The 24,734-nt window shown below is 49.3% G+C and overlaps 1 protein-coding gene across 2 annotated transcripts in view; it reads left to right on the top strand.

Annotated features, from left to right (window-relative positions):
- The window catches only part of CRIM1 (cysteine rich transmembrane BMP regulator 1), a 179,594-nt gene that overhangs the window by 137,119 nt on the left and 17,741 nt on the right, over nucleotides 1–24,734 (top strand). For both annotated transcript variants that reach the window (XM_070429003.1, XM_070429004.1), the window contains exons 9-13: nucleotides 9,053–9,209; nucleotides 11,817–11,938; nucleotides 13,020–13,229; nucleotides 16,997–17,212; nucleotides 20,928–21,149. In XM_070429003.1, the coding sequence (XP_070285104.1) occupies nucleotides 9,053–9,209; nucleotides 11,817–11,938; nucleotides 13,020–13,229; nucleotides 16,997–17,212; nucleotides 20,928–21,149 (927 nt within the window). The remainder of the gene's footprint in view (nucleotides 1–9,052; nucleotides 9,210–11,816; nucleotides 11,939–13,019; nucleotides 13,230–16,996; nucleotides 17,213–20,927; nucleotides 21,150–24,734) is intronic.

Consider the following 24,734-nt stretch of genomic DNA (forward strand, 5'->3'; position numbering starts at 1 on the left):
CACTTGATAGAGTCTGTTACGTTTCCTCCGCACGCACAACCGATCGCCCTTCACGTTTCAAATGATTATGAATGCCCCTAGTTCTTCTACCAAAGTCAGTATCTTCAGTGCCCTCAGCCACTCCCCAGGCGATATCGTTCCCAGAACTCCCTTAGTCCTTTCCATCTTTTGACCCACTTAGAGTATGTCCTTGTCCTTATATAAACGTGTGGCCCAAAAACACACAAAATGTGCCAGAATCTGGCCTGGTCCGTGCAGTTCCAGTGTGGCCTGAGTTTGCATTCGCTCTCATCACACAGTTCCCTCACACTAGGTCAGTGGTCGGCAAACCACGGCTCGAGAGCCACATGCGGCTCTTTGGCCCCTTGAGTGTGGCTCTTCCACAAAATACCGACTTCTGTGCATGGGCCACGAAGTTTCATTCGCACTGTACGTGTGCGCCCGCACGTGGTATTTTGTGGAAGAGCGACACTCAAGGGGCCAAAGAGCCGCATGTGGCTCGAGAGCCGAGGTTTGCCGACCACTACACTAGGTCATCAGCTGCTGGAGCTCCTGCTGCTTTCCTTACATCAGCTGCTTTTAGGTGGTTCTCATCTGCCCTGTATTTGAACATCTGGTGTGTGTTTTTTTCTTTAATGACATAAATACAAGGCCACATTTGACAAGAAATTATCCCGAGAGTTTCAAACCGTTTTCCAACTAGTTGGGATATTTTTTTACTCTTGGTCATCTGACCGAATACCTCAGTGCCTCCAGCTTATATTAAATGACATCACTTACATGTCCTCCTCCAAAACACTGGACCAAAATTAAGTTGAACAGAACGAAGGGCAGATTCCTGTCGCTCTAAAGACCTTCTGCAAAACGACACAGGACCCTAATTCAGCGGGCGACACATCGCCTCCATCTCCACGCGGAGGTCTTGAAACACGCGACCAGGATCTTGTCTGAAATCAGACCTGGTCCTGGAAGCATCCCTTTGCTGGAAACCCCATTTTAAACAGAAAACGAAGTCAATGGGGCCCGGCTCCTTCTTCCTGAACCTACGCTGGCTCCTGGTGGCCAGGCCTTTCTCTTCTAAATGTCACAAACCACACGTTTAACCATTCTTCCTGCAGAATGTCCCATTGTGAATGTCAGGCTCAGTTTCTGTCGTTTTAGAATCCTCTGTCTTTTTTGAACTGACCTTTGGGCTGCCTTCCCTCCATTCCCTCCGATCTCTCCTAAACACAGACAACGCTTCCGTACTCAGCAGGTTCTCTGGGCCTCGGGGGGTGATTACCCCCAGCTCAGAGACTTGGGATTCCTCAGTGCAGAGGGAGGCTCACCTGATTTAGCCACTATCTCAGGCTTTCTGCCTCTTCGCCTTTACTGACCCATACTTTCCGATGTGAGGCTATTTTGATACTCGGATACAAAGTAGGAGTTGAGTAATTCGGTTTTCTTAATTGCAAGTTGTCACTCTGTCAGCCTGGTGGAGTTGGCACTAAAACGGAGTTGATAGAACTGTGGTTGTGACTATGGTATTGCCATGTGCAAATTTCCCAGAAGCCTCCAGTCATCGGGGCCATCCTGCAGTGTTTCTGCCCAGAGGAGGCAGTCGGGCACGCACCTCTCGGTCTTTTTTGATAGCCAAACCCGATGCGTTAGGGAGCCGCCTTGGCAGCTGCGTCTGTTTATTTAAATGGCCCACTTTGTTTTTTGACAAGAAGGTAATCAGCGATTGTGTGTGAAGCCTTTATATTTTAATCCTTCTTATCTCTCTTGAGCAACACATCCTTTCTGATCACGGGAGGGTACCGACATTTTTTTCTGAACTTTTTGAAGCCTAAAAAATACAGATGTCATTGTGCTTAGTCACCCCACCTACCGCCTTCACCTGGGCTTTTCTGTCAGGAACGTTGTGTCCCCGGGGTCATGCTGACATGAGACCCGCCACTCCACAATGAGCCCTTTGTATTGACGTCCAAAGAAGCAGCTTCTCCCAGTTGTCATCAAGGCGAGTCACCAGCATCTCTCTGGCTTTTTGTAAATTGAGGCCATTGGGAAACTTCTGCTCTGCCTGCCTCATGCCAGTGCTGCATGCTGGCTTCCTACAAGGACTATCTGCTCCTCCATTTCATTAACTCATAGGAAGACAGATGTAAGGGAGACCAGACCGTTGCATCTTGTCTTTTTTGTTTGTTTGTTTGTTTGTTTTACATATACATCTTTACTAGCCACTCATTTCTTTGCAAATTTTACCGATGTGTAAGGCTGTCTATCTAGTCTTTCTTCCCTCCTCCCTCCCTCTTCCTTTGCCTGGTATAGACAACACCTGCCGAGTTCTAGGTTCTGTAGTAGGTGTTCATGCCATACAGATGAATAAACTGAAAGGCCTGCCCCAAGCAAAGAAATCAGTACCTGACACACTAATGAAATAGCATTTCAAGCCAAATTCTATTAGGAGGACGCTTCAGTACTGTGAGAATCCAGTCACTTGTATACACCAGAGTACGGCAGTAGCTGGCTCCTCTCCCAGCCCACCCTCGGGCTCAGGCTCGGGGCTCGGCGCACGGCAGGTGTTGGTTTGTGAATGAGCAGGAGCCATTAGAACTAGGGATGCCACTGGACATCTTTCTTGTCTGTGGACTCGCCGTGCTCATCACAAATCCATTTCATTGACTGAGAGTCTCGACCTGGATTAGTCTTTTGCCGTCTCACTCACTGCCACCGTCCATTTACCTAAAAATATAAACACCACGTGGAATTTGTCAGTCTGACCTTAGTGTCAGAAGTCTAGTCCTAGAGCATTCTGCCCCCTCCCCTCCCAGCAGCAATCCTGATGATTCGACGGGTTTGCAAGCCACACCTTTGGGAGGTGAGTCAGGTTTAACCGTATGCCAGGTCCGTGGCTGTCAGATTCTTGTGGTTGTGTGCACCCCATGCTCCCCCAGGCTCTGGCCTCTGAGTGATCACAGCAAGTGGCCTTCCTTCCTTCCCCGGGCCTCTGCCCTCCCTCTCTGTGAAGGGCGGGTAATCATACCTAACTAGTGGGTTATTTTGAGGACTAAGGGAATGCATGCAGGGCTAGCATCACTCACCAACACGCCACTTGTTTCCTCTAGCCCGTAGCTGTTTTATAGCATCCATTTCTGAGTCAGCCCAAGCAAGCTGACATGGACAGCCCCCAGCTTCCCGCCATTGTTCCAGCACCAGCCTGCCTCCGGTCCTTCCTATCTCCGGACACTCACACACGGCTTTCCATGTAAACCCTCGAATATTCTCCTTTTCTTACCCAGTTATAGGAAAAAAGGAAGTTTCTTGTCATGAAGGGTGGCATGAGTGTGTTCTTTTCCCCGTTGCAGCCGCCTGATAAGTAATGATTTTGTCTAAATGTCTCCCACATGTTATTTTTCTGCATCCCACCACAAGCCTGTTCATGTGCAAGGGTCCTAACCGTTGATGCCTAAGCTTTCTGTTAGGGATCATGCCTGTGTCTATAGGCCGCTGGCATCAAGGTTTCCTAGAGTAAGAGGAGCACCGAGTAAATACTTCTGTCCTGTTCATTGGTTTGTTGTTCACTCATTCATTTTTTTCTTCCACTATCTCTCATTTGTTGAGCGCCTACTGTGTGCCAAGCACGAGCGATACGAAAAAGATAAAAATGGACCTTATCTTGACTACGGTTGGTGATATTGATAATATGCTAATCTACACTAATAAAAGAGAAACATGGTAATTAGCGTACTACCGCTACCCTTTTCATTGGCTAATCAGTGAGTATATGCAAATTAATTGTCAGCCAAGATGGCGGCCAGCAGCCATGCACTGAAGCGAGCAGGGAGACTTGCTTGCTCCAGTGACTGGCGGACTCCAACGTTCCCCGCCTGCCGCTGCCGGCCTCTGAGCTACAACTCTAAGAAACTATATACTATGTTGCAAATAAGAAGCTAAACAAAACCCCAGAAACCAGCCGGACCGCAACATTGTATTGATGTTTTCAGAGGCGAGGCCTCAGAGCTAAAGCTGGCCCAGAATAAAAAAAAAGGAAGAAAACAAGGAGCGGTTGGAAGCTTCAGTCACTCGCCAGCCGGAAAACAGCCCTCAGCCCCTCACCCAGACTGGCCAGGCACCCCAGTGGGGACCCCCACCCTGATCCAGGACACCCTTCAGGGCAAACTAGCCAGCCCCCACCCGTGCACCAGGCCTCTATTCTATATAGTAAAAGGGTAATATGCCTCCCGGCACCAGGATCAGCGTAGCAGCGAGGCTCCCGGCACCGGGATCAGCGTGACAGGGGGCGGCGCCCAAACCCCCTGATCGCCCTGCAGCTCTGTGTGTGACAGAGGGCGGGGCCACAACCGCCCTATCTGCCCTGCTCTGTTCATGACAGGGGAAGGTGCCCCAACTCCCCTATCGGCCCTACTCTGAGTGACAGGGGGGAGCACCTCAACCCCCTGATCGGCCCTGCTCTGTGAGTGACAGGGGGGAGCTCCCCAACCCCCTGATCGACCCTGCTCTGTGTTTGACAGGGTATGGAGCCCCAACCCCCCTGATGGGCCCTGCTCTGTGTGTGACGGGGGGTGGCACCGCAACCTCCCCATTGACGCTGCCTTGAGTATGACAGGGGGTGGTGCCCCAACCCACCAATCGGCCCTACCCTGAGCGTGACTGAGGGTGGCATCGCAACCTCCCGATCCGCCCTGCTCTGTGCATGACGGGGCGGCGCCCCAACTCCCCAATGGGCCCTGCTCTGAGCCTGACCAGGGGCTGCACTTAGGGATTGGGCATGCCCTCTGCCACCCGGGAGCAGGCCTAAACCAGCAGGTCGTTATCTCCCGAGGGGTCCCAGACTGCGAGAGGGCACAGGCCGGGCTGGGAGACCCTCCTCTCCTCCCCCCCCGCCCCCCCGGAGTGCACAAATTTTTGTGCACCGGACCTCTAGTATGTTATAATGATATTGCAACATAATCAAGCATGTTATAGACAATTACTTCTAAGATTTGAAACCAAACCCCAGTAGAAACATGTCCTTCAGAGTCCACGGCAGGGATGGCAGAGGATCCTTTCCTCTGGACCGCTAACAAATGCCCTTCTTTTCACACCGCTAAGCGAAGTCGTGCGTCGAGTGCACACAGAGAAATTTACCCCTGACTCATGTTCTCAAGGACATATTTAAAATAAAGAGAAATGGGTGGGAGATATTTAGGAAAGTTCAGTGGCAACAAACATTAGATCATTCAGATAAGCTACTAATAACAGTATTGGTGAGACTATTAATAACACTGTTTTTTAACTAGACATGTTCGTTGCTGTCAGCTTCAGCTCACTAGCTGAACTATATGCACAGGTGACATCTATGTGAAACAAATGCCGTTCATCTTTTGGCATCTTATTTTCTATATCTTCAAATCAAGTGGATTTGGCTGGAATATTTACAACTTCTCCACTTTTAACATGCTCTAATTCTAGGAATTCATAATGCTTTTAGTCTAGAAACGGATGCAAACATAGAAAATGAATGGGGGTAGTAGCAGGGAGGAAAAGCCTTCGTATTTTTTATCTATCTAAATCAGGCATTTACAGAAGGTTGCAGCATCCAATATTAGGGAGGTGGGCTCCCCATGTTTATTGAGTATAACTGAGCAACCACTTAGGGTCACAGATGGAGCCCCATTGACAGTGGTGCATTTCTTTAATAGTTCCAGGAACTTTCTGTCGCACTTAATGGATCTGGCAGGTTGATGGGAATTGCCAGTGCCCAGGGCGAGGTAGGTAGCAGGGGAGTGTAGCGAACCTGGCGGCGCCGTCACCTTGTGCCCTCGTGTGAGTTACAAGGTGTTCACTGAGAATAAAGTGGCCCTGGGAGCAAACATCTCTTTTTCTCCAGAGTAAACAGAGAGTTTATTATATAGCTGCTATCGACCAGCCATACGCACAGGCCCTGTACTTGGCCATGATTTGTAACTTTCCCTTCAATGCCGATCTCCCAAGCATTTATAGATCACAGTGAAGTCATATAATGCTGAAAAATTATGACCACAAAGCCACCATTCTTTGTGGGGTCACCTCACGTGAGGCACTAAAGCTTTTCAGAGAGACTTATAAACCCCACCCATCTATGAATAAGACCTTTCTCATCTCTTTCTTCTGCTCTTTATGTAAATGTTTGCCTCGATGGGATATTTCTCTTTTTAAAAGTCCATAATTATTACATGGATCTAGGACTGCCTTCCAGGCCGTCTTTAATGTTCTGAGTCTCTGAGCTAGAAAGGTGGCATTTTGAGATATTTAACAAGTGCCAGTATTTTGGAAAATTTCCAATACTATTAAAGTAAGTTTTTTTCATTCTTTTATTTTTTTCTGTGAATATGGCCAGCCTGGATGAGAGTGGAGGAGTAAATAGCAAGGACATCGATTGATGGGTCCCTTCTGCAAATACATGCTGAACACTCACTCCCCGCTGCACACCAGGCCAGCACCTGGGCTGTGTAAATAAGGGAAATAGGTCCCTATCCGCCAGCCCCTTCCGTGGGGAGCAGACCACAGAGTCTGCTGCCTACTTGTGCTTAAGGAGCAGCCATTGCTTGAAATCCTCTCCCATTGCAAAGCAGAGGTGGTTAAAGTCAGAATTAGTTTCTATCAAATGTCTTTTAACTTGGCGATGCAACAGTTTTCTTTAAGGCTGAAGCCCATTCTAGATTAGGGTCTACAGAAAAACTCCTCTTCTAAAGGACTAGAAAAATAAAGGCACAAAGGTGATCAGACTCCGAAGTTTCAAGGAATTGAATGCCCAGGGATGTTGCCTCTGGGAAGCTCTCAAGTGCTTTTAACTCGTCCAGTTCCCAGTATAATCACCTTGGTGTTGTGACTGAAAAATGCTTGTAATGGAAACATGGGCTCACAACGTGGGGCTCGGTGTCAGAGAAAGACGTGTGGCCGTGAGGTCTTCTCCCTCCGTCTCCGTTCCCTACCTACGGGGATGGGGGAGGGTTGAAAAATGATGGCCTTTCAGGTTACATAATTACAGATTTTTAAGGGAGGCATTTAAAATGTGGCTCTTAAGGATGCAAATTAGTAATTAGTTGTTTCACAGTGTAATACAGACCCACGAGGTTGTATTAAGCACATGTAACGAAAGGTTTATGATCGTGACAAAGTAGAAAATTATACCATAAATCACATTTTCCTTTTTAAAAGACAGCAAATTAAACATTCGTGTATCGCCAGCTAAGATTCATGAAAGATGCTATCTTAAAACACTTACGTAAAAACATGAGCTCATTTCACCTATTAATTGTAGTTAAGGTTTAATTTTAGATTAGAAGATTTGTGAGTGGAAGGGACTAATGTGCTCTGTTTTTCCTAGTAGTGTGTGCATTATTTTTAATATTTAGGCTTAAAGAATGTCCAAAAACAATAAAGATTAATTTATTATTTCAACGATCAATCGTCTCTGCTTCCCATCCTAACTAACCCATGCAGAACTATAATCAAACATCCCCAGATGTTTGCCACCACTCAGATTCCCCAGTTAATTCAGGCAGGTCTCAGCTTGCTTTCGTTCCATCACCAAGCATGCTTATGCTTTCTTTACCTTCACATTTGTATTCTCTGTACAATGCTGTTAATCCTTATATCATATCTTTTACAGTCTTTTTAGAAGACTTAAGCTAATATCTGTAGTCGTTTCTTCTGACAATCACCATTGCTCCCCCCCGCGCCCCCCCCACACACACACACACACTTCTAAACCAATAAGTTAAAACTGACTAATAGGAGACACTTTGAACATTTCAAACAGCGCAAGTTAAACCTTAATCTAGATATTCCTTCGGCACACATCTATTTTAGTCATTTAACTAAGTGTATCCAAATACCTGGATGTTCATCAGTAGCGGAGAAAAACAGCTAAGTGAAATATTTTGTCATATTGTAAAGAAAAAGGGTAAGAAAGCCTTTACGCTTCATTCTATAATAGGCAGGATTATGTGATAACTTGTCAGAGTAAATATGTGTGAACATTTAAGAACGTGTGTTATGATGGTCATACAGTAGCAACAAAATATATAATGAAATTTGGGGTGTAAGTTTCTAATTCTCACATTTGACCAATAAATGGTAATCAGTAGTGTGAAATGATTAATGAAACGGCCCCGGTGTGGTAGGGACAACCCCGGTGAGGTTGAAACGGCCCTGGTGAAGTCGGGACGGCCCCGGTGAGGTTGAAACGGCCCCCGTGAGGTAGGAACGACCCCGGTGAGGTTGAAACAGCCCCCGTGAGGTAGGGACGACCCCGGTCTGGTAGGGACAACCCCGGTCAGGTCGAAACGGCCCCGGTGTGGTAGGGACGACCCCGGTGAGGTTGAAACGGCCCCCGTGAGGTAGGGACAGCCCCGGTGAGGTTGAAACGGCCCTGGTGAGGCTCAGACGGCCCTGGTGAGGTTGAGACTACTCCAGTGAGGTTGGGACAAATAAAGGGGACCAGTATGGACTGATGAACAGGGGTAGATACAGAAGCAGAGCAACATTGAACAGAATGTTAAACTACAGTGGGAACCCTGGGGAGGGTTGGGGGGGGGATTAAGAGACCAACTGAAGGACTTATATGCATGCATATAAGATTAACCAATGGACACAAGACACGGGGCGGGGGGGGGGGGCGGGGGGTAGGGGCTGGACGAATGTCAAGGGGGGGAAAAAAGGAAAATATTAAAAAAAAAAAAAATAAGATGAAATTTCATGAAAAAAATTTGCTCAGGTTTTTTTGCGCAGCAAACAGTATTCACCAGCCTGTTCTTCAGCGCCCGGTTAGGATATACTTCAGAAATCTGGTTTTCAGGGTTGGGCTTCATTTTGTATATATTGGTACCAGAGCATGGGGTTGTGTGGTGATAACCATAGCACTGCACGCTCTGTAGATCACAGCCCTTCCTGAGGCTGTGGTGGAGCGGAGACGTGTGTGTGTGTGGAGGGGTGTGTGTGGAGGGCGGGAAGGCAGGGGAGTGGCCGGCGGCCCCGTGCTCTGCCCCATCCTCTTTGGAAGCAACCCGCTGTCGTGTCTCCGCAGGGGAGGAGCTATGCTGGGGCCTCCTGCGAGGCTGCACCTTGGACTGCCCTTTCGGCTTCCTGACGGACGCCCACAGCTGCGAGATCTGTCGGTGCCGCCCCCGGCCCAAGAAGTGCAGGCCCACCACCTGTGACAAGAGCTGTCCGTTTGGATACCTGTACGTATTTCTGACTGCGGAAGATCTGTTCTGAATTGTGTGTAACTTGGTGAAACGTCTGTACGTACCTGTGTTTGTCAGCCGTTGTGTGTGTTTGCGACTGAGTCGCTGTGGACGGAGTCCAGAATGTCTCTGCTGGTTTTGTCAGGTGGATCAGGAAGGAGGGCTAGCCTGGGGCTGCCCCAGATGAGAGTCAAGTTCACTCTTCCCTTTCATGAAGGTGCCTTGTGAGGACGCTGCCGGGGGCCTGTTACGGGCCACCTGTCCATGGCAGGGCCCTTGGACACGCAGGGAATGGGAGGGCCGTGTGTCCCAGGGCTGGACAGGTGCGTGTACCTTTCACAGGTGTCCCGGGGACTCAGTTTTTAACCCATTCTGGAGGTCGGCTGGCAGGAACCCATCTGCAGTACCGAGCACCCGCACTGGCCATGCCTCCATGTCTGACCTTGGTACTATAGTCTACAGTTCATAATGGCTTTTCTCTTTATATAGCAGTAGATTTTGTGAATTTTCTTAAACATGAGGATTGTGACTCTTATTTTCAAATACTTTTGATTGAGCCACACCCTGTGAAATCAGCTTATTCCAGGGTGGGGGAGATAGACACATTTGTTCTCTAGTGTCTGTCTTGGCATCTATTTCTGCCTTTATATCAAGTTGGTCCCTTTAAAAGTTTCCTTTCAGAATGTTACCTTATCATCTTTCCTTGGTTCCCTTCTGCTTAGTCTTTCTCCCTTTTCAATTTGATATATTTATACAGTACTACCTCTCAGGGACTTAGCGCCTTCATATCTTGCCCATCTTATTAACGTCATAATTTTTATTATTCTTGGAAATTCTGCCTTGGCAAGGAGGTGAGGAATCTTAATTCTAAATTTAATTGCATGAGTTGGGAATACTGTTCTTAAAAATTCCCCAAGTAAACTCATCATCATTGTTCTTAATCCTAAAGTATGAATCTGATGCCAATAATAGTCAAGGTATTTCTTAGCTTCGCTGCTAATGTAGAGTAGAGCATTGTTATCATAGTTGCTGCAGCCACTTGGTGCAGGGTTATGAGTTCAGGGTCAAGGCTGCGCTCGAGTCGAGCCTTCAGCCTAGAGGATTGGAGACGTCCCTTTGTCTTCCTGACGGTCAGCACATCCGGGAGGACCAAGTTGACCACCGTGGACGATGAGTATCCCTTCAGCCAGAGAAGTAGCTGTTTCACTAGGGCAGCCTCTGAAGGGAAACCCTGCCAGAGACCACAGGGGAGTGCTAGGATGAGGGCAGCATTGGTGCTGGTATACACCTGCCCAGTGATCACTCCTGCATGTCAGTGCTTGCAGCACGGAGGAGGGAGGAGCCGGCAGTGGATGAATAAGTGAGTGAGCAAACAAATCAGTTAAAGCCTTGGCAGGCCTTGAAAATGACACCGTATATGACATGAATATGAATAATTCATTTAATTCGTTGTCCTCACTGTGTGAAAGTAAACAAGTAGACCATTTTGCCCAGTAAATCGCAGTTTAATTGTCCCGTGAGCAGTGGTAAGCTGTAGGGGCACCACGGTTTTCCCATAGGGCTGTCTTGTTGTAGAGCCCCTTACGTGGCCCAAGATGAGAAAGAATGGGGTGTTTTTTTTTCTTTTTAAGTTGAACACCACTTCTGCCACTTAGGGCTAATTGGGATGAACCCCGAGGGTGTATATAGGATAACTCCTACTATAGATGAGATGTTGGGCCTGAGAGAGGACACCGGCCTGCAGCCAGTGGCCAGAAGGCAGAGTGGGTGAGCTCCTTCTGTAACAGGCAGTATCCTTCTCTTTTTCAGAAAAAAAAAGAAAAAGGAATCATTGGTGAGAATTATTTGCCCAGAAAACTCTCCACTTAAACTGTGATAATATTGATAAGCATATACTCACTTATTTAATATCATCTTGCCAGTCGGCACAGACTTAGGCGCTTTAGCTTATTAAAGGGGGAAAACGTTCCTCAACCTTTTCCTTTGCCCCACATGCCTCTGCCACACCTCTGGGCAGCGGCTCTTCCCGTGGGTGCTCTTTCCTAAGAGCAGCTCCTGGACACTGACTGCAGGGTCTCTCAGGGCTCTTACTGCCAGTCAGCGTGTGTCACATCCCAGCTCTACGGATCCTTCACGCCTTCCGCCTCCCATAAGTGTCCATAAGTAGATCTCTCGTTACCATTTTGCTGCAACTTCTCAGGGACTGTGGTCATGGGAGGAAGCCTGTGGCTCTTGCCAAAGAAGGACCTCTGCCCCCACCACTGTCCTCCAACCCTGACCGACAGTGTATCCCTCGCCATGCTGGTCACGGAGTTGCACATTCACCCCGTGTCACTGTGGTGCCACTGCTCCTGATGAGATGGACAGCCCTGTGATTGGGGTTCTGACATTGACGTCCCAGAAGCACATGCGTGCCAGAGCCTGGGAGGGAGTGGTCGCGGCCACGGGGAGCTCATCGCACACCACTCCAGGAGCTTTCGGGAGCAAAAGTCAGGTCCTCCCGCTTAGTAATGATCTCGCGTCCCTGACCCTCGGTCTGAGTGCTTGGGCATCACTCCAGACTTTGGGATGTTTCTGACCTCTGACAAAATTTTAATTACTCAGGAAGAATAAGCACGGCTGTGACATCTGTCGCTGCAGGAAGTGCCCAGAGCTCCCGTGCAATAAAACCTGCCTCTTGGGTTTCCAGAACGACAGCCGCGGCTGTCTTACCTGCAGGTGCAGAGGTAGGTGTGACCGCGTGACCCCGTGACCCCTCCCTCCTCAGCGGCCAGGGCCAGGAGGGCGTCGTGTCAATGACACAGTCTCGGTGATTGCTGTCTACTCGGACACAGATGTCCCTCTCTGTGGGACCTGCCCTTTCCCTGTCACCTTAACAGAGGGAAAGCTCACAATAGAATTTAAAGCAAGCACAGAGGGCAGGCCCACCGACCGAGGGGACCACTGTTCAGCTCTTCAGGTTGACTTGTCTCAGAGCTTCAGCCTGAAGCACCTTGATCTTGACCTCCATAGTCTCCCTCCGTCCGCAGTGGATGGATACAGTTGAGACAGCAAAGATCCCTTTTCAGACCCCCTCAGGTGGGTGTGACTGAACAGTCCACTCATTGTTTCCACGAGAATTTGGACGTTTGCTGCATAAGCACACGCCGGCCTGTCGTGGTTACAGGCGAGAATCACGGGACCTTTGGTCTGGGACTCCCTCCCACCCCAGGGCTGGTCCTAAGCATCGCCTAGGCACCATTCCCGCCCTCCCCCAGCTCCAGCCCCCTGCCCGCCCCACACTGCGATTTAGTTGTCAGCATGATCCACAGATGAAGCAATAAAAGATCCCTCCATTCTGTTTTTTCACAGTTGGACAGTTACCACCTTAATGGTGTTTTTAGGGGTCAGAGTAAACAAAAATCTAGTCCCTGCTTTAACTCTGCCGCTGACCAAAACCGCGTCAGCTGCCGGGGGCCGGGGATTCCCCCACTGGGTGACTTCTAGAGCGATTGTTCTGCACGTATTCAACATGTGGGCAACATTTGCTGTGAAATCAATGCTTGTTTGTTGTATAAAAATGAGGAAGTTGAATGAAAGAAGTAAAACCCACCTGTAATCCCACAAATAGGACAGAAATATACTTGCAGGTTTTTTGTTGGTTTTTTTTCAAAATAGCGAGCATGTTCATTGAAACTCTTTTCCTGAGTAAACTGTCCTTGTAGACGGGCGTTGGGTGGCTGGGCAGCGTTCCCTGCGAGGACGCTGCGGGCAGTTCGCCCTGTGCGGTCGCCGCGTCCTTACCGAGGCTGCCTTGTGTCCGTGCAGAGGTCCCCGCGTCACCCACCTCACCTGCCCTGTCCGGCACGTGCCTGTCCATGGACGGCCATCACCATAAAAACGAGGAGAGCTGGCACGATGGGTGCCGGGAATGCTACTGCCACAACGGCCGGGAGATGTGCGCGCTCATCACCTGCCCGGTGCCCGCCTGCGGCAGCCCCACCATCCGCCCGGGACAGTGCTGCCCGTCCTGCTCAGGTAAAAGCCGGCTGCCGTCCGGTGCACTCCCTACGCAGTGATTTCTGCCCAGCGGGTCTCATCACATCTGTGCTGGGGGTGGGGGTGGGGGAGATGCAGGGCACAGGGCATGGCCTAGGACACAGGTCAGCGCTCCATGGTTCTGGTCAACCACAGACACAGAGTCAGCGGGTGCTGTAAAGGCTCAGCCAGAGGCCAGAGAAGAGTCTAAAGCTCTAACTCCCCTCTCTTATTTTTGAATGGTTCACTCAATTATATTGGTCTTTGAACTACATTTGTGTACAGGCTTGTGGGCCTATGCACTTCTTCAATTCCAGCTCTCCATTTGATGGAGCGTGGATTAAGGCTGAAGTCTTAGTTAATTGGAAGAGATTGGTGTTAATTGTGTTCCATAAAAGCTTGTTATTTATAAAAGTAGTATTGGAGATGGAGAGGATTATTAAAGTCCACAGCTATTGCTCTTTTTTAAAGTAATGGATTTGGGGGCAGGGGGAAAAATAAATTAATGGATATGTGGCATGCTTGCCAAATGGAGAAATTCAGAGTGACCGCACATCCAGAACATTTAAAATCATAGTAACGCTCATCAAGATAAGTTAGCAGAAGAGCAGAAGGGATTCTAACTCCTGGGGGTCCGAATTACGGTTGTCAGTACCGGCCATCATTACCATCATGCTTCATCTCGTGCCTTTTGTCCAAAGAGCTCAAGACAGTCTTGTGTTCATTATTTCTTCCCCAGTGCAGGCCGCTTGGAGTTAGGGGAAAACACACTTAGCCAGTTTTCACTTGTCAAACAGACACAGAAAGATGAACTCTCTCACCCAGAGTGAGACTGTCAGTCGGGAGGAAGGCAGGGAGAAAGGAAGGCTCCCTTCGAGCATCAGGTTTCTCTTAAAGTTAAATAGTACTTGTCAGATTTTGGAGTCGTGGCCATTTCCCCCCTGGTCAGCCCTGGTTCGGTGTCTGCCTGTGGGTAAGTCTGCTTCTGCGGGGGGTGCAGTCGGGAACCGGGGCCTGGTCCATGCAGCAAGGCAGGCCCAGCCTAGACGGAGGTGGTGCATTCTGCCAGGTGCACCTGCCCTAGTGCCCTGGAGGCGGGCGGAGGGACACCTGCCTCTCATGCAGCTCTGAGATATACACACGCGCGTGCACACACACACACACACACACACACACACACCTTCCTGTGCAAGCCACCCTCCTGTCCCCGGAAAGGACCAGGCTGCACTGTTCGGTTTGATGTATTTTCCCCGTAGCTCAGTTAGGTGTGCTCTGTCCCAAAACTATTTCCTTTTACACGTGCTCTGCTATCAACTAGGGAAAAACCACCAAGAATCCACTGCAACAGAAGGTCAATGAGCGATTTGGTGAAACAAAACTCTGTGTTGACTCTGGGGAAGGAAAAACGCCTTCCAGTGAAGACCCCTTGCTTTCATTAGAGGCAGGAGTGTGTGGTGTGCGGGCCGCGCCTGGGTCTCTGCTGGACACGCACCCAGCGAGTCCGACTGTGCGAATGCAGGCAGTCTGAGGACAGATGCTTGGCTAGAACAGAAAGTTAGTGGGACCAGAGCTGGTTTTCTCTGTCACAGAGATCTGCAAAGTGCTAATGCAAACACACACTGAGTTACTGTGGGTGCCTGTATAAAAACACAGGCACATTGACATACAGGGGTGGGTAGGCATTTGTTTACATAACACAGATCAATAATGCAATAATAAGTAATACACGCATAAACCCTCGCATACTCACAACTGTAGACCTCCTTTTGCCCACCCCTGTCTGTGGATACGTAGGTATATTTTTCCCAAGTATCTTCACCCTAGTGGATTGCCACATACGGATTCTTCTGACTAGAGACCCCAGAATGGTTGGTTGCCTTCATGGTCTCCTCCTTCAAAGGATATTTTCTTCCCTCTTCCATTCCAGGATCGGCTGTTTTTCTTTCTGGGCTACGTGAGCAGTCCGAAACCGTTCTGATGGAAGACTTACCCAATGATACTGTTTCTTGGTTGTTGTTTTCTTTCTCACCCCTACCTTACAGTTCCTCCTTCGGCTCCATCTCTGTGGCCACTCGCATGCTGTGCCTCGAGGTACATAGTATATACACAGATCTAAGGGAGTTATTAGCAAATGAGACGGGAGGACAGCCCTCTTCCAGCATCAGTTATAGTGCTTTGGGAACAGTGTTCCATTTTCTCTGTAAACCACGAGAAGGGCCCTTTGTTCTTTCGCCCCAGCTCAGTTTTCATTCTTGCCTTCCTCTCTCCTTATTATGGGGTCCAGTGGCTTAGGAATATAAGCCTGGGCTGCTGGCAGGTTTCTGTTCCATGTCCGCTCAGAGTTCCAGTCTTGCCAGTTCCCTTGAGATGGAGCTGAGTGGAGAGTGACCTCCTCAACTGGAGCTCAGCCCCCGCCACGTATCTCATCAGCGTGGACTCTCGTGCTGGCCGCCCCTTTGAAAATGACAGCCTGTGAGCTCTAGGGTGAGTCAGCTCCGAGCATCTGCACAGGCAGGGCGTTCTCCTGGGGCCCAGCCTCCGCTGAGCTCCAGGCGTGACCTCGCCCTGCGTCTCCAGACTGCCGCTCAGCGGGGTTCGACACTGTCAACCCCTCCTTGAAATGCTTGTTGTATTTGGATTACACAAATACGGCTCATGTCTTCACACTTCTCATTCCCTCAGCACAACCTCGAGGCAACTCCCAGAAACTCCTAGGTATTTGCAGCATTAAATTCCCTCTCTATCATTATCACCTCATCAAGGGGTCAGAATCACCTCTCCTCCCGGGAAAGAAATCAGAGTTATCACCCACCTCTGAGCATTCTCCTCTCCTGATGATGCTATTCCCCAAAAAAGTGTTTATTCTCAGGTGAGAGTTTCCAGACCATTGACTCTGCAGAACATTCCTGCTCAGTTGCTGGCAGTGGATCTAGGCCGGGGAGTGGCCAGCTCAGCAGCAGGATGCATTTGCAAGCACCAGAGTGCTTGGGGTCCGAGGGATAATGGAGAGGACGGAGCAGTTGGAAATTATGTTTAACCTGGAGGCCTACCCATGATGCAGACGTAGACTTAGGTTCCGATCCCTTGTCTGCCCTTAACACTCTGAGCCCTCAGCTTCCTCACAAGGTCGATGTAAAGAAGTGAAATAACACATGTAGAGAGAGCACGTTGCATGGCAATTGGACCATCGCAAGCATTCAAGGCATGAAAAACATCTTCAGTCTAGGCGTCCTGCACATCCACAGAGCTCCCCTGAGGCTCTCGTTCTTTTTCCTGTGGTCAGAGTTCGCTCCTGTAATTTAATGCTCCTGTTGGATTCCCTCGTTGTTGTTATTAATTTTTTTTTAATTTATTGATTTGAGAAGGAGGGGAGGGAGAGAGCGAGAGAGAACCACCCATTTGTTCCCCTTAGTCTGTTATGCATTCATTGGTTGCTTCTTAACATGTGCCCTGACGGAGATCGAACCCGCAACCTTGACGTATTGGGACGACGCTCTAACCAACTGAGCTACCCTGCCAGGGCCGGTCGTGATTTTTAAACTTGGGCCACTTGAATCTCACTTCCTAAAACTGCCTCTTCTATTGTCGCCTTGTGTTTATTGCTGTGCAAGGACTATGCCCTTCACTCTTCTCCTGAGAAGAGCAGAGGGAGGTATTTCGCGGTCAGTTCATCCTCTGTCCCTTGGAGCACGCGGCACCAGGCTCTTCGGGCATCGGGGTGGCTGCTGACGAATAACGTCTTGTGTTTGGATGCTGTGTCTTCCCAGATGACCTTGTGGAGCAGAAGCCGGAGCTCAGCGCCCCCTCCATTTGCCACGCCCCTGGAGGAGAGTACTTTGTGGAAGGAGAAACGTGGAACATAGACTCCTGTACTCAGTGCACCTGCCACAGCGGGCGGGTGATGTGTGAGACGGAGGTGTGCCCGCCGCTGCTCTGCCAGAACCCCTTGCGGACCCAGGACTCCTGCTGCCCACAGTGTACAGGTAACCGCGCAGGGCCCTGGGACGCGGCTCAGGCATTGTCACTGTGCAGGGCCAGCAGGCTGAGCCCCCCATGTGAGAGTCCCAAAGCCATCACCTGTAACCCAGGCACGAACACTTGGCGGCCTGCTTTCTAAAGTCATCCCTCTAACTCTAATGAACAAAGTACACTGATGAACAGAAAAGATCCAGAGACATGGACGCATGCAACAGACTGACAAATTTCAGAGGGAAGGGGTGGGGAGAGATTAACCAATGACCTTTCGTGCATATATGCATAGCCCATGGACACAGACAATAGTGCTGTGAAGGCCTGGGGAAGGGTGGGGATGGGGAGGAGGGGGTTCATGGTAGGTGGGAGGGGGACTTTCAACAATAAAGGTAAATTTTAAGTAAATAAATAAATCCATCCCCTCCATGGACCACATATTTATGAGTTCAATATGCCTTGTACCTGAGGTGGCTTAGAAACAATCGCCTGCCCCCTCCTCCCCCCGTTCATTCTTTTAATCCTACATCACAGACGCAGGAGATAGTCCTGCGGCACCAGTTATTCCAAATGATTTCGCTAATGTGAAAAGCCATCTTTGTCTTTAACAAATGGAAAGAGCAGATATTGATGAATAATATCAATAAAATTCTCTGAAGTATGTAAGGGTGGGGAGGGTACTTTGACAATGTTGAGCAGGGCAATCACTGAAATACACATAATGCTCACCCCCTCCCACCTGTGATGATTAATAACTTAAGCTCCAAAAGAATTAAGTGACTGGCACGGCTTGTGCAAAGAGTAATATTGTTTTCTTCTCGTTCTCAGATAATCTGGCCTTAGCAGGTAAATTGATGGTCCTGGAACAAATGTAATCAGATTTTGTCAGGATTTTAAACATAAGTTACTGGTTTGTAACTAGAGTAGCACTTTAGTTACACTAGAATGTATGACTATTTTCCAAATTAATACTAGAATATATGACTTTTTTCCCAAAAGATACTTAATTTGTATATATAAAATTACCAAGTTGACAGCTCACTAGTTTTATTTTGTTGTTGCTTAATCTTTTATCTTTTCAACTTACATCAGTAGCCATTTACCTTCTAAATGTATATTCTTGGGGCATTTCTGCGCAGTAAAACATCAACCCTTGCATTTTGCTACTTTTTTTACATTGGATCATCTGGTGGGCCGGCCGGAATCCAGTGTCCTGTCTGCCCCCCGGCCAGCCAGGGTTCATGTTGATGCTGTTTGAATTGCCTCAGGTGGACTTGCAGGAACAGCCACACACTTACTGCTGTCGCACGCACTGCTGCCAAGGTGTGACCGTCTTGGTACAAAATCTTCCGTGCAATTAGCCGCCGTGGTAATCTGAGAAGCTTAGTGGGTGCAGCATATTTTCTGGTATAAGAAGGAGTTCATATGTACTCCATTGTTAGGGTATGTACGGCCCAGTCCCTCCCATGCTTCTACCATTATCCCTATTTTATTCAGATGTAAATTCTGCCGATGATTCTGTGTTCATACATAGCCCTGACTATTCCCGTCCTCCTGGTAGAGACCCCTTGGAGCGGTGTCTTCATTGCTGATCAGGAATCGGTGGCCACTTAGATAACTCATCTTGCAGATACTGCGGAATGCCTGGATCGCGCCGCGAGGTTCCCCAGGTTAATGGCAACAGCTACAGCTCCTGGCCTGTGGAGCAGTGATTCAGTCTTAGACATTTGCGTAAATAATGACAAAGTGAGAGGATCACCGCCAAAGGGAAGAATTAGGAGCACATATAACCTAGGAACCTTCAGCTGAAGTGGGAAGCACCTCTGCTACCACTTGTACTAGGATCTGGGGACAAATGTAGGAGCTGATAAAGGAAGGGGGAGATGGGGGGGACTTCACCACCTGTGGCCCAGATTCATTGGCCCAGAGGCTCAGCCCAAAGATGAAGGGCTGTTCCTGCTCTCTCTCCTCAGTGTTTAGGCCGAGGTGCGGCATTGCTTGAAGGAGCTAAGCTCTCCTAACCCACAGCAACCTCGTGGCAATTTGCAGAGCCTGGTGAGGTCTAGAGTGTGAGTTTTCCCAATTTCCAGCCAGAGCAAATGTTGGCATTGGTCAGTCTCTTAAGTGATTATTCCTAGACACGGCTGACCCAGAAAGACCCCTGAGAACGTAACCCTGCCCCTCCATCTCTGAGCCACGTGGATGTGGGCAGTGCAGCCAGGCGTAACACGGCACAGGTGGAGCAGTGGACCCAGTGGCTGCCTTTGGGTTGTGCCCGCCTTCGGGACCGAGTAGGTGATACGGTTACAAATGTAGAGGAGAAGGTGTGGGCCCGTTTCGTTTACTTCCTTCCGGCCTCGGGGCTCTCGCGGTCAGATCACACTTGCTTCTGGGAGTTGGGTGCGAGGAGAGAGTGACATTCAGAGCTTCTCACTCACTGAGTTCCTGACGTTGATTGACAGCAGCACATGGTAATTCTTTAAAGTTCAGACCCTGTATCCACTGAGAAACGTGGCTATCGGAGACGGTTGCTAGGTAGACCATCAGGGCCTCTTGAATCGAGCAGTGGTTAGAAGAGCTTTCTTCTCTGTCAGCGAATTGTGAGATTTCTGGTCTGGGACTCTCACTCACACATTTTCCCCTGTTATATCCCAGTCATTTTTCTGCTTGAAGTTACAGTTTTCACGTAATTTGAGTGGACAGGACCCAGAGGGTTTTCTGGTGTCCATTTCCAGTGGGAACTGGATCTGGGAACCTCCTGGCCACAGTCTTTAGGGGAAGATGCTTACGACGTCTCTGGGGCGCATCCTGATGAGTGATGTGGGTCTCCTATCATCTTTCAGCCACGAATGTGCACGTGGGGATATTGCATAGAGGTGTTTGGGGAGGTGCAGTGAGAATCTGTGTGGCTGTGGATTGCGTAGAATGGATGTAGGCAGAGCTTTCTTTTACAGGAAGTTTGGAGGCTGGTGTTTATTCGAATTAACTCAGGGTCTTAGTGACATGAGGCCCTTCTCTCACACGTGGGGTAAGGGTGTTACAGCTGCAGGTAACACACTCGCGTTCGAGGCAGGAACATGTGGAAGGATGGCAGTGGCATCACACCCGCCCTTCTCTTAAGGAGGTGGAAGCTGTCCCAGAAATCCGCTGACTAGCCAGTAGGTCACATTAGCCGCAGACAGGTGACGTGGCACCCGCCTCCCCCCAGTTGCAAGGGAAACTGGGAAAGCAGGGAGAGGGATGGTCCTGTTCGAGTTACATTGTGACTGAAGTCCTCAATCACCCCCCAGAAATCCAAGGAAGGAGAGTGGGTATTGTGCAAGCCACTAACAGAGCCTCTTTGTTTTAAAATTCAAACCCTGGTGGAATCAGACTTGCTGTTTAGTGACTAAGACATTTTTTAAAATGTATATTTTTATTGATTTCAGAGAGAAAGGGGGAGAGAGAGAGAGAGAGAGAGAGAGAGAGAATATCAGTGATAAGAGAAAATCCTTGATCCACTGCCTCCTGCATGCAACCCAGGCATATGCCCTGACCAGGAATCAAACCATGACCTCCTGGTTCATAGGTTGACGCTCAACCACTGGGCCACGCCGGCCAGACGTGACTGGGGCATTTTTAAGGACCGTGGCACACAAGCGCATGACTGAGCATGCTTCCCGTGGGACACTGGGTGGCCTGGCCTGCAGCGCCTCCCTTCCCCTGCTGACCTCCTGTTTGTTTTTCCAGACGCGCCTCTCCAGCCTTCGCCCTCCCGCAACGACAGCGAGCCCAGCTACTGCAGGAACGAGGAGGGGGCCATGTTCCTGGCCGCCGAGTCCTGGAAGCCTGACGTTTGTACCAGCTGCGTCTGCATGAACAGCCTCATCAGCTGCTTCTCCGAGTCCTGCCCGGCAGTATCCTGTGAGAGACCTGTTCTGAGAAAGGGCCAGTGCTGTCCCTACTGCATAGGTAAGACCGAGACAGAGTCCTTCGGCTCCGCCGGGGCCACTGCGTCTACATCGACGGCCCTGTGCCTGGATCCGCTCATGTTTGTGAAATCTGGTTTTCTGATTGCTGTGCCACACAGAGTAGTCACGTCCGGCGGGGAAGACGTGGAAGATGTGATCCCGAGCTAAGCGTTACTCGGAATCACATGCCTCAGGATGTCCTGATGGTACCGCACTGGCCTGTCCTATTGGGCTGCTTGGCCGTTTCAGACTTCCCAAGACCCCAACTGTCTTTCTCTGCCCTGTCGTTCCCGGCGGCCTTGTGTTCCCCATGGAATCCTCCATCTCTTTACAGCACACTTACCGCATAAAGCTTGCCCCTGCCTTCAGGTCACTACCTACTAAATACCGACTTACCTCCCGGTATCTCCTCTGTTTGCTGTCACTTCATTGGTTCCATTTCAGCCGCACAGTTGTCCATCCTCAGGGCCTAGGGACACAGAGTGAGGCCTGGGTAACTGACAGCCCTCACCTTCCAGTGACCCAGCGGGACACAGCTCGTGAGCAGAGGACACACGCGTATTAGTCCCTGACGTCTATACCAAAGCCAGTCCCCCGAACACAAGCCAGGTGCTGCCCCGGAGCCCAGGAGGCGATGCGCCAACAGCTGACAGCTCTGATAGAGGCGCCGCCCTCGCTCCCAAGGCTCTCTCTCTCCTTTATTCCTTTTGTACCAAGAAAAGCTCATAAAGTCACGTGGGAGACAGTGGTGTGTCGCCATCCAGCGGTGCCCCTCTACTCCGAGTAGCAGGTGGACAGGGAGGCGAGCTGCAGTAATTGCAGGCTTGTGCACTCTTGTTGGAGATTTTCGTGTGCTTTCTGGAGACAAGTCATTGCATGGTTTGGGGTGATATCTGAGGAGGAGAGATCTAGCCGCGGAGCTCTGTAGCAGTTCCCACGGGTGAGCCCAGGAGTCACGCTCGGGCCATGACACGAGCTCATCATGACTCTCCCTCTCCGTGGCCGTGGCCTCAGGCCGCTGGGTGGAGGGCCACTTGCTCTGAGTGTTATTCTGCATGTTGGTCTGCAAGAGATGGAAAGATGTTCCAAAAACATAATTTCTGCTCTCAGGGATGTTCTGCGTCATGGTCAGGGAGTATTTCAATGTATGTCTGAAAGCTGGGTTCTCTTTTAATAGGTTGACCATCTCTGTCATTTATTCTTCAAACCACGGTGCTTTTGAGAGTGAAAGGGGGTCTATTCATAACGTGTGATGGGACAACAGCTGTCGACCAGGAGTGTCCCAAGCAGATGGGACGTGTGGTTGCCCCACCTTTTCATGATGGTGACCTTGGGTTCGGCTCTAATTCCCGTGAGCTTTGTAGCTCCTAAGTGGAGCCAAAAATATACCAAGGCATACATCCAACTTAGTGCCACTGACCTTTTCAAAGGGCTGACCAAAATCCCTGCGGAAAATAGCACTGCCTTGGGTGAGGTCTAAATACGAGGCATGCCTAGGCCGCTGTTCAGGCCAGGGGTGGGAGGGGGCAGAGGAACAGCCGGTGTCACCCCATTTCAACATGAAAGGGTCGTCCTGAAGGAAGGGTTCATGCATCCACCAGGGCGCTGAGGTCCCACTCAGGAAACGGGCCCAGGGTGCCGGAAATTGCCTAGCCCTTCGGGGCAGAATCCAGCGGTGAATCCTGCCTATGTTCAGATTATTTTGTTTAGATAAAAGCTCCTGTGGAGTTTTGCTACTTAATTGATAAATTTGTCATTAGTAAGTTGCTCAGCTAGTAAGTTTGTTTCTAAATGATGATAGTAAATCACTTCTCTTTCTCACAAAACCAGTTTAACAAATTTAAACATACGAAAAGATGCCTGCAAGTCATAATATAGTGTCCTTGCTTTTTTTATTTTTTTTTTTTGCTTTTGTATTTCCTATTTCAATTTCTGCATCATTTAGACTGTACTTTCTTCTTTGGTGTATGGAGGAAAATAACATTTTGGTCCAAATTGTGATTTTGATTTTAGGTTCACTTGCAAGCACTTTCACTAAATTGTGGTTCATACATGCTCATAATTGTGTGCTGGGAATGTTGTGTCTGTTACATCTCCCTCCACAACTGCCCTGCTCCTTACCTACACGGGTATAATTGTGTCACGTAAACCTGTGGCTTATGTTCAGGGGAACACTTTGGGGGACACTTAACATTTGCTGAGCACACTGTGTGCTGCTGTTCACTCGTTCACTTTAATGCTTCACACACTGTTTTATTATTGAAATAGTCACGCATTCCCTTCTGTAGTCATCAGACCTATTTTGCAAGTCGCCTTATTACATTAGCCTGGATCCTTCCTCGCCCCTGGTGTCCAAGCGTGCGAAGTCAAGTTCAGTTCCTGACTGTGGTGTGGGATTTTCTGACTCCAGTTTGCTCCCTCCCTCTCTCCAGGCTTGTTCTCTTAGCAGCTTCCCTCTGTACGGAAGGCACGGAGCTTCACGGCACTAGCACACCTGCAGGCAGTTACCATGCCGCGGTGGCGGAGCCTGTGTCCGCCTTCAGAGGCCACCTAGCAGAGGGAAGAGATGGGAAGCCATGCCTTGGCAAGTCTTAAAGCACCCGATCGCTCCTCCAGTCGGCACCGGGGACAGCCCTGGCCTTGTCTCCTGTCCTGGGCTTTCTCAGGTTGAGCCCAGCTCCTTCCTAACCCAGATGAGCTGTTCCCAGGGTCTCGTGTGCTGCCCCCCCCCCTCACCCCCCACCCCTTGCTGGCCTCCCATGGCTGCACAGCTCCTCCCTGGGTGAATGGTCTCCCTAATTAGTCAACCAGAGATCTCTAAACCCCTCAAACCTGCCTTTAGTCTGACTTTGGTGATAAAACCCCTACACAAAAGCATGCTTGCTGTGACCCTGTGAGGTATTCCTTTCATTTTCTTCCCTAAGAGAAAAGTGGTGATCCCTTTAAAAGCAGAGTAATTATGAGTTTTGTGTTCCTTTCAGCTAAATTATCAAGTCGCTAATGTGCAGTGGTAATGCCTCCCTCTGATGTGTGAAGGCCTCGTATTATGTGTGCTAATTCGGTAGAATGTGTAACACAGGCATAATTAATAGGATTGAGGATTAATTTCGTGAAGTGAACGGCTTTGTCTAATTGCTTATAATACCATCGTGATCTTCAACTAGCAAATGATTGATAATATTTCTCCTTGAAAGAGGCAGTGTCTGCCCTCGCTATCCAGTCTGTTGTGCAGCACTCATTTCTGCTTAGATTTGTTTATTTGTTTAGGTATCTTTTTCTGGAGATAAATATATATAGTGTCTCTCTGGAACACCTGTTGATCATTGGGTATTTAATTCAGCCCAGGAGTCAAACCTAGTAAATACTATTTAATTGCATTCCTAACAACACAACCCATGGAATTGCATGTAGTACATTTTCAAGCCATGGTGGTGTTCTCCTGGCATATTCATTGGAAGAGTCTTCACAGCTGTGTCCCCAACATGTTTTCTTAAGATGAATAACCTGTGTTGGAAAGGGAACTTACTTTGGAGCCAAAGGATTATGAGCTCACCTCGGGCACATTCTGGCTACACGTCAGTGACCT

The sequence above is a fragment of the Myotis yumanensis genome, unplaced genomic scaffold (assembly GCF_028538775.1).
Source record: "Myotis yumanensis isolate MYYU_CA2020_CCGP unplaced genomic scaffold, mMyoYum1.0.hap1 SCAF_11, whole genome shotgun sequence".
Classification (NCBI taxonomy): Eukaryota; Metazoa; Chordata; class Mammalia; order Chiroptera; family Vespertilionidae; genus Myotis; species Myotis yumanensis.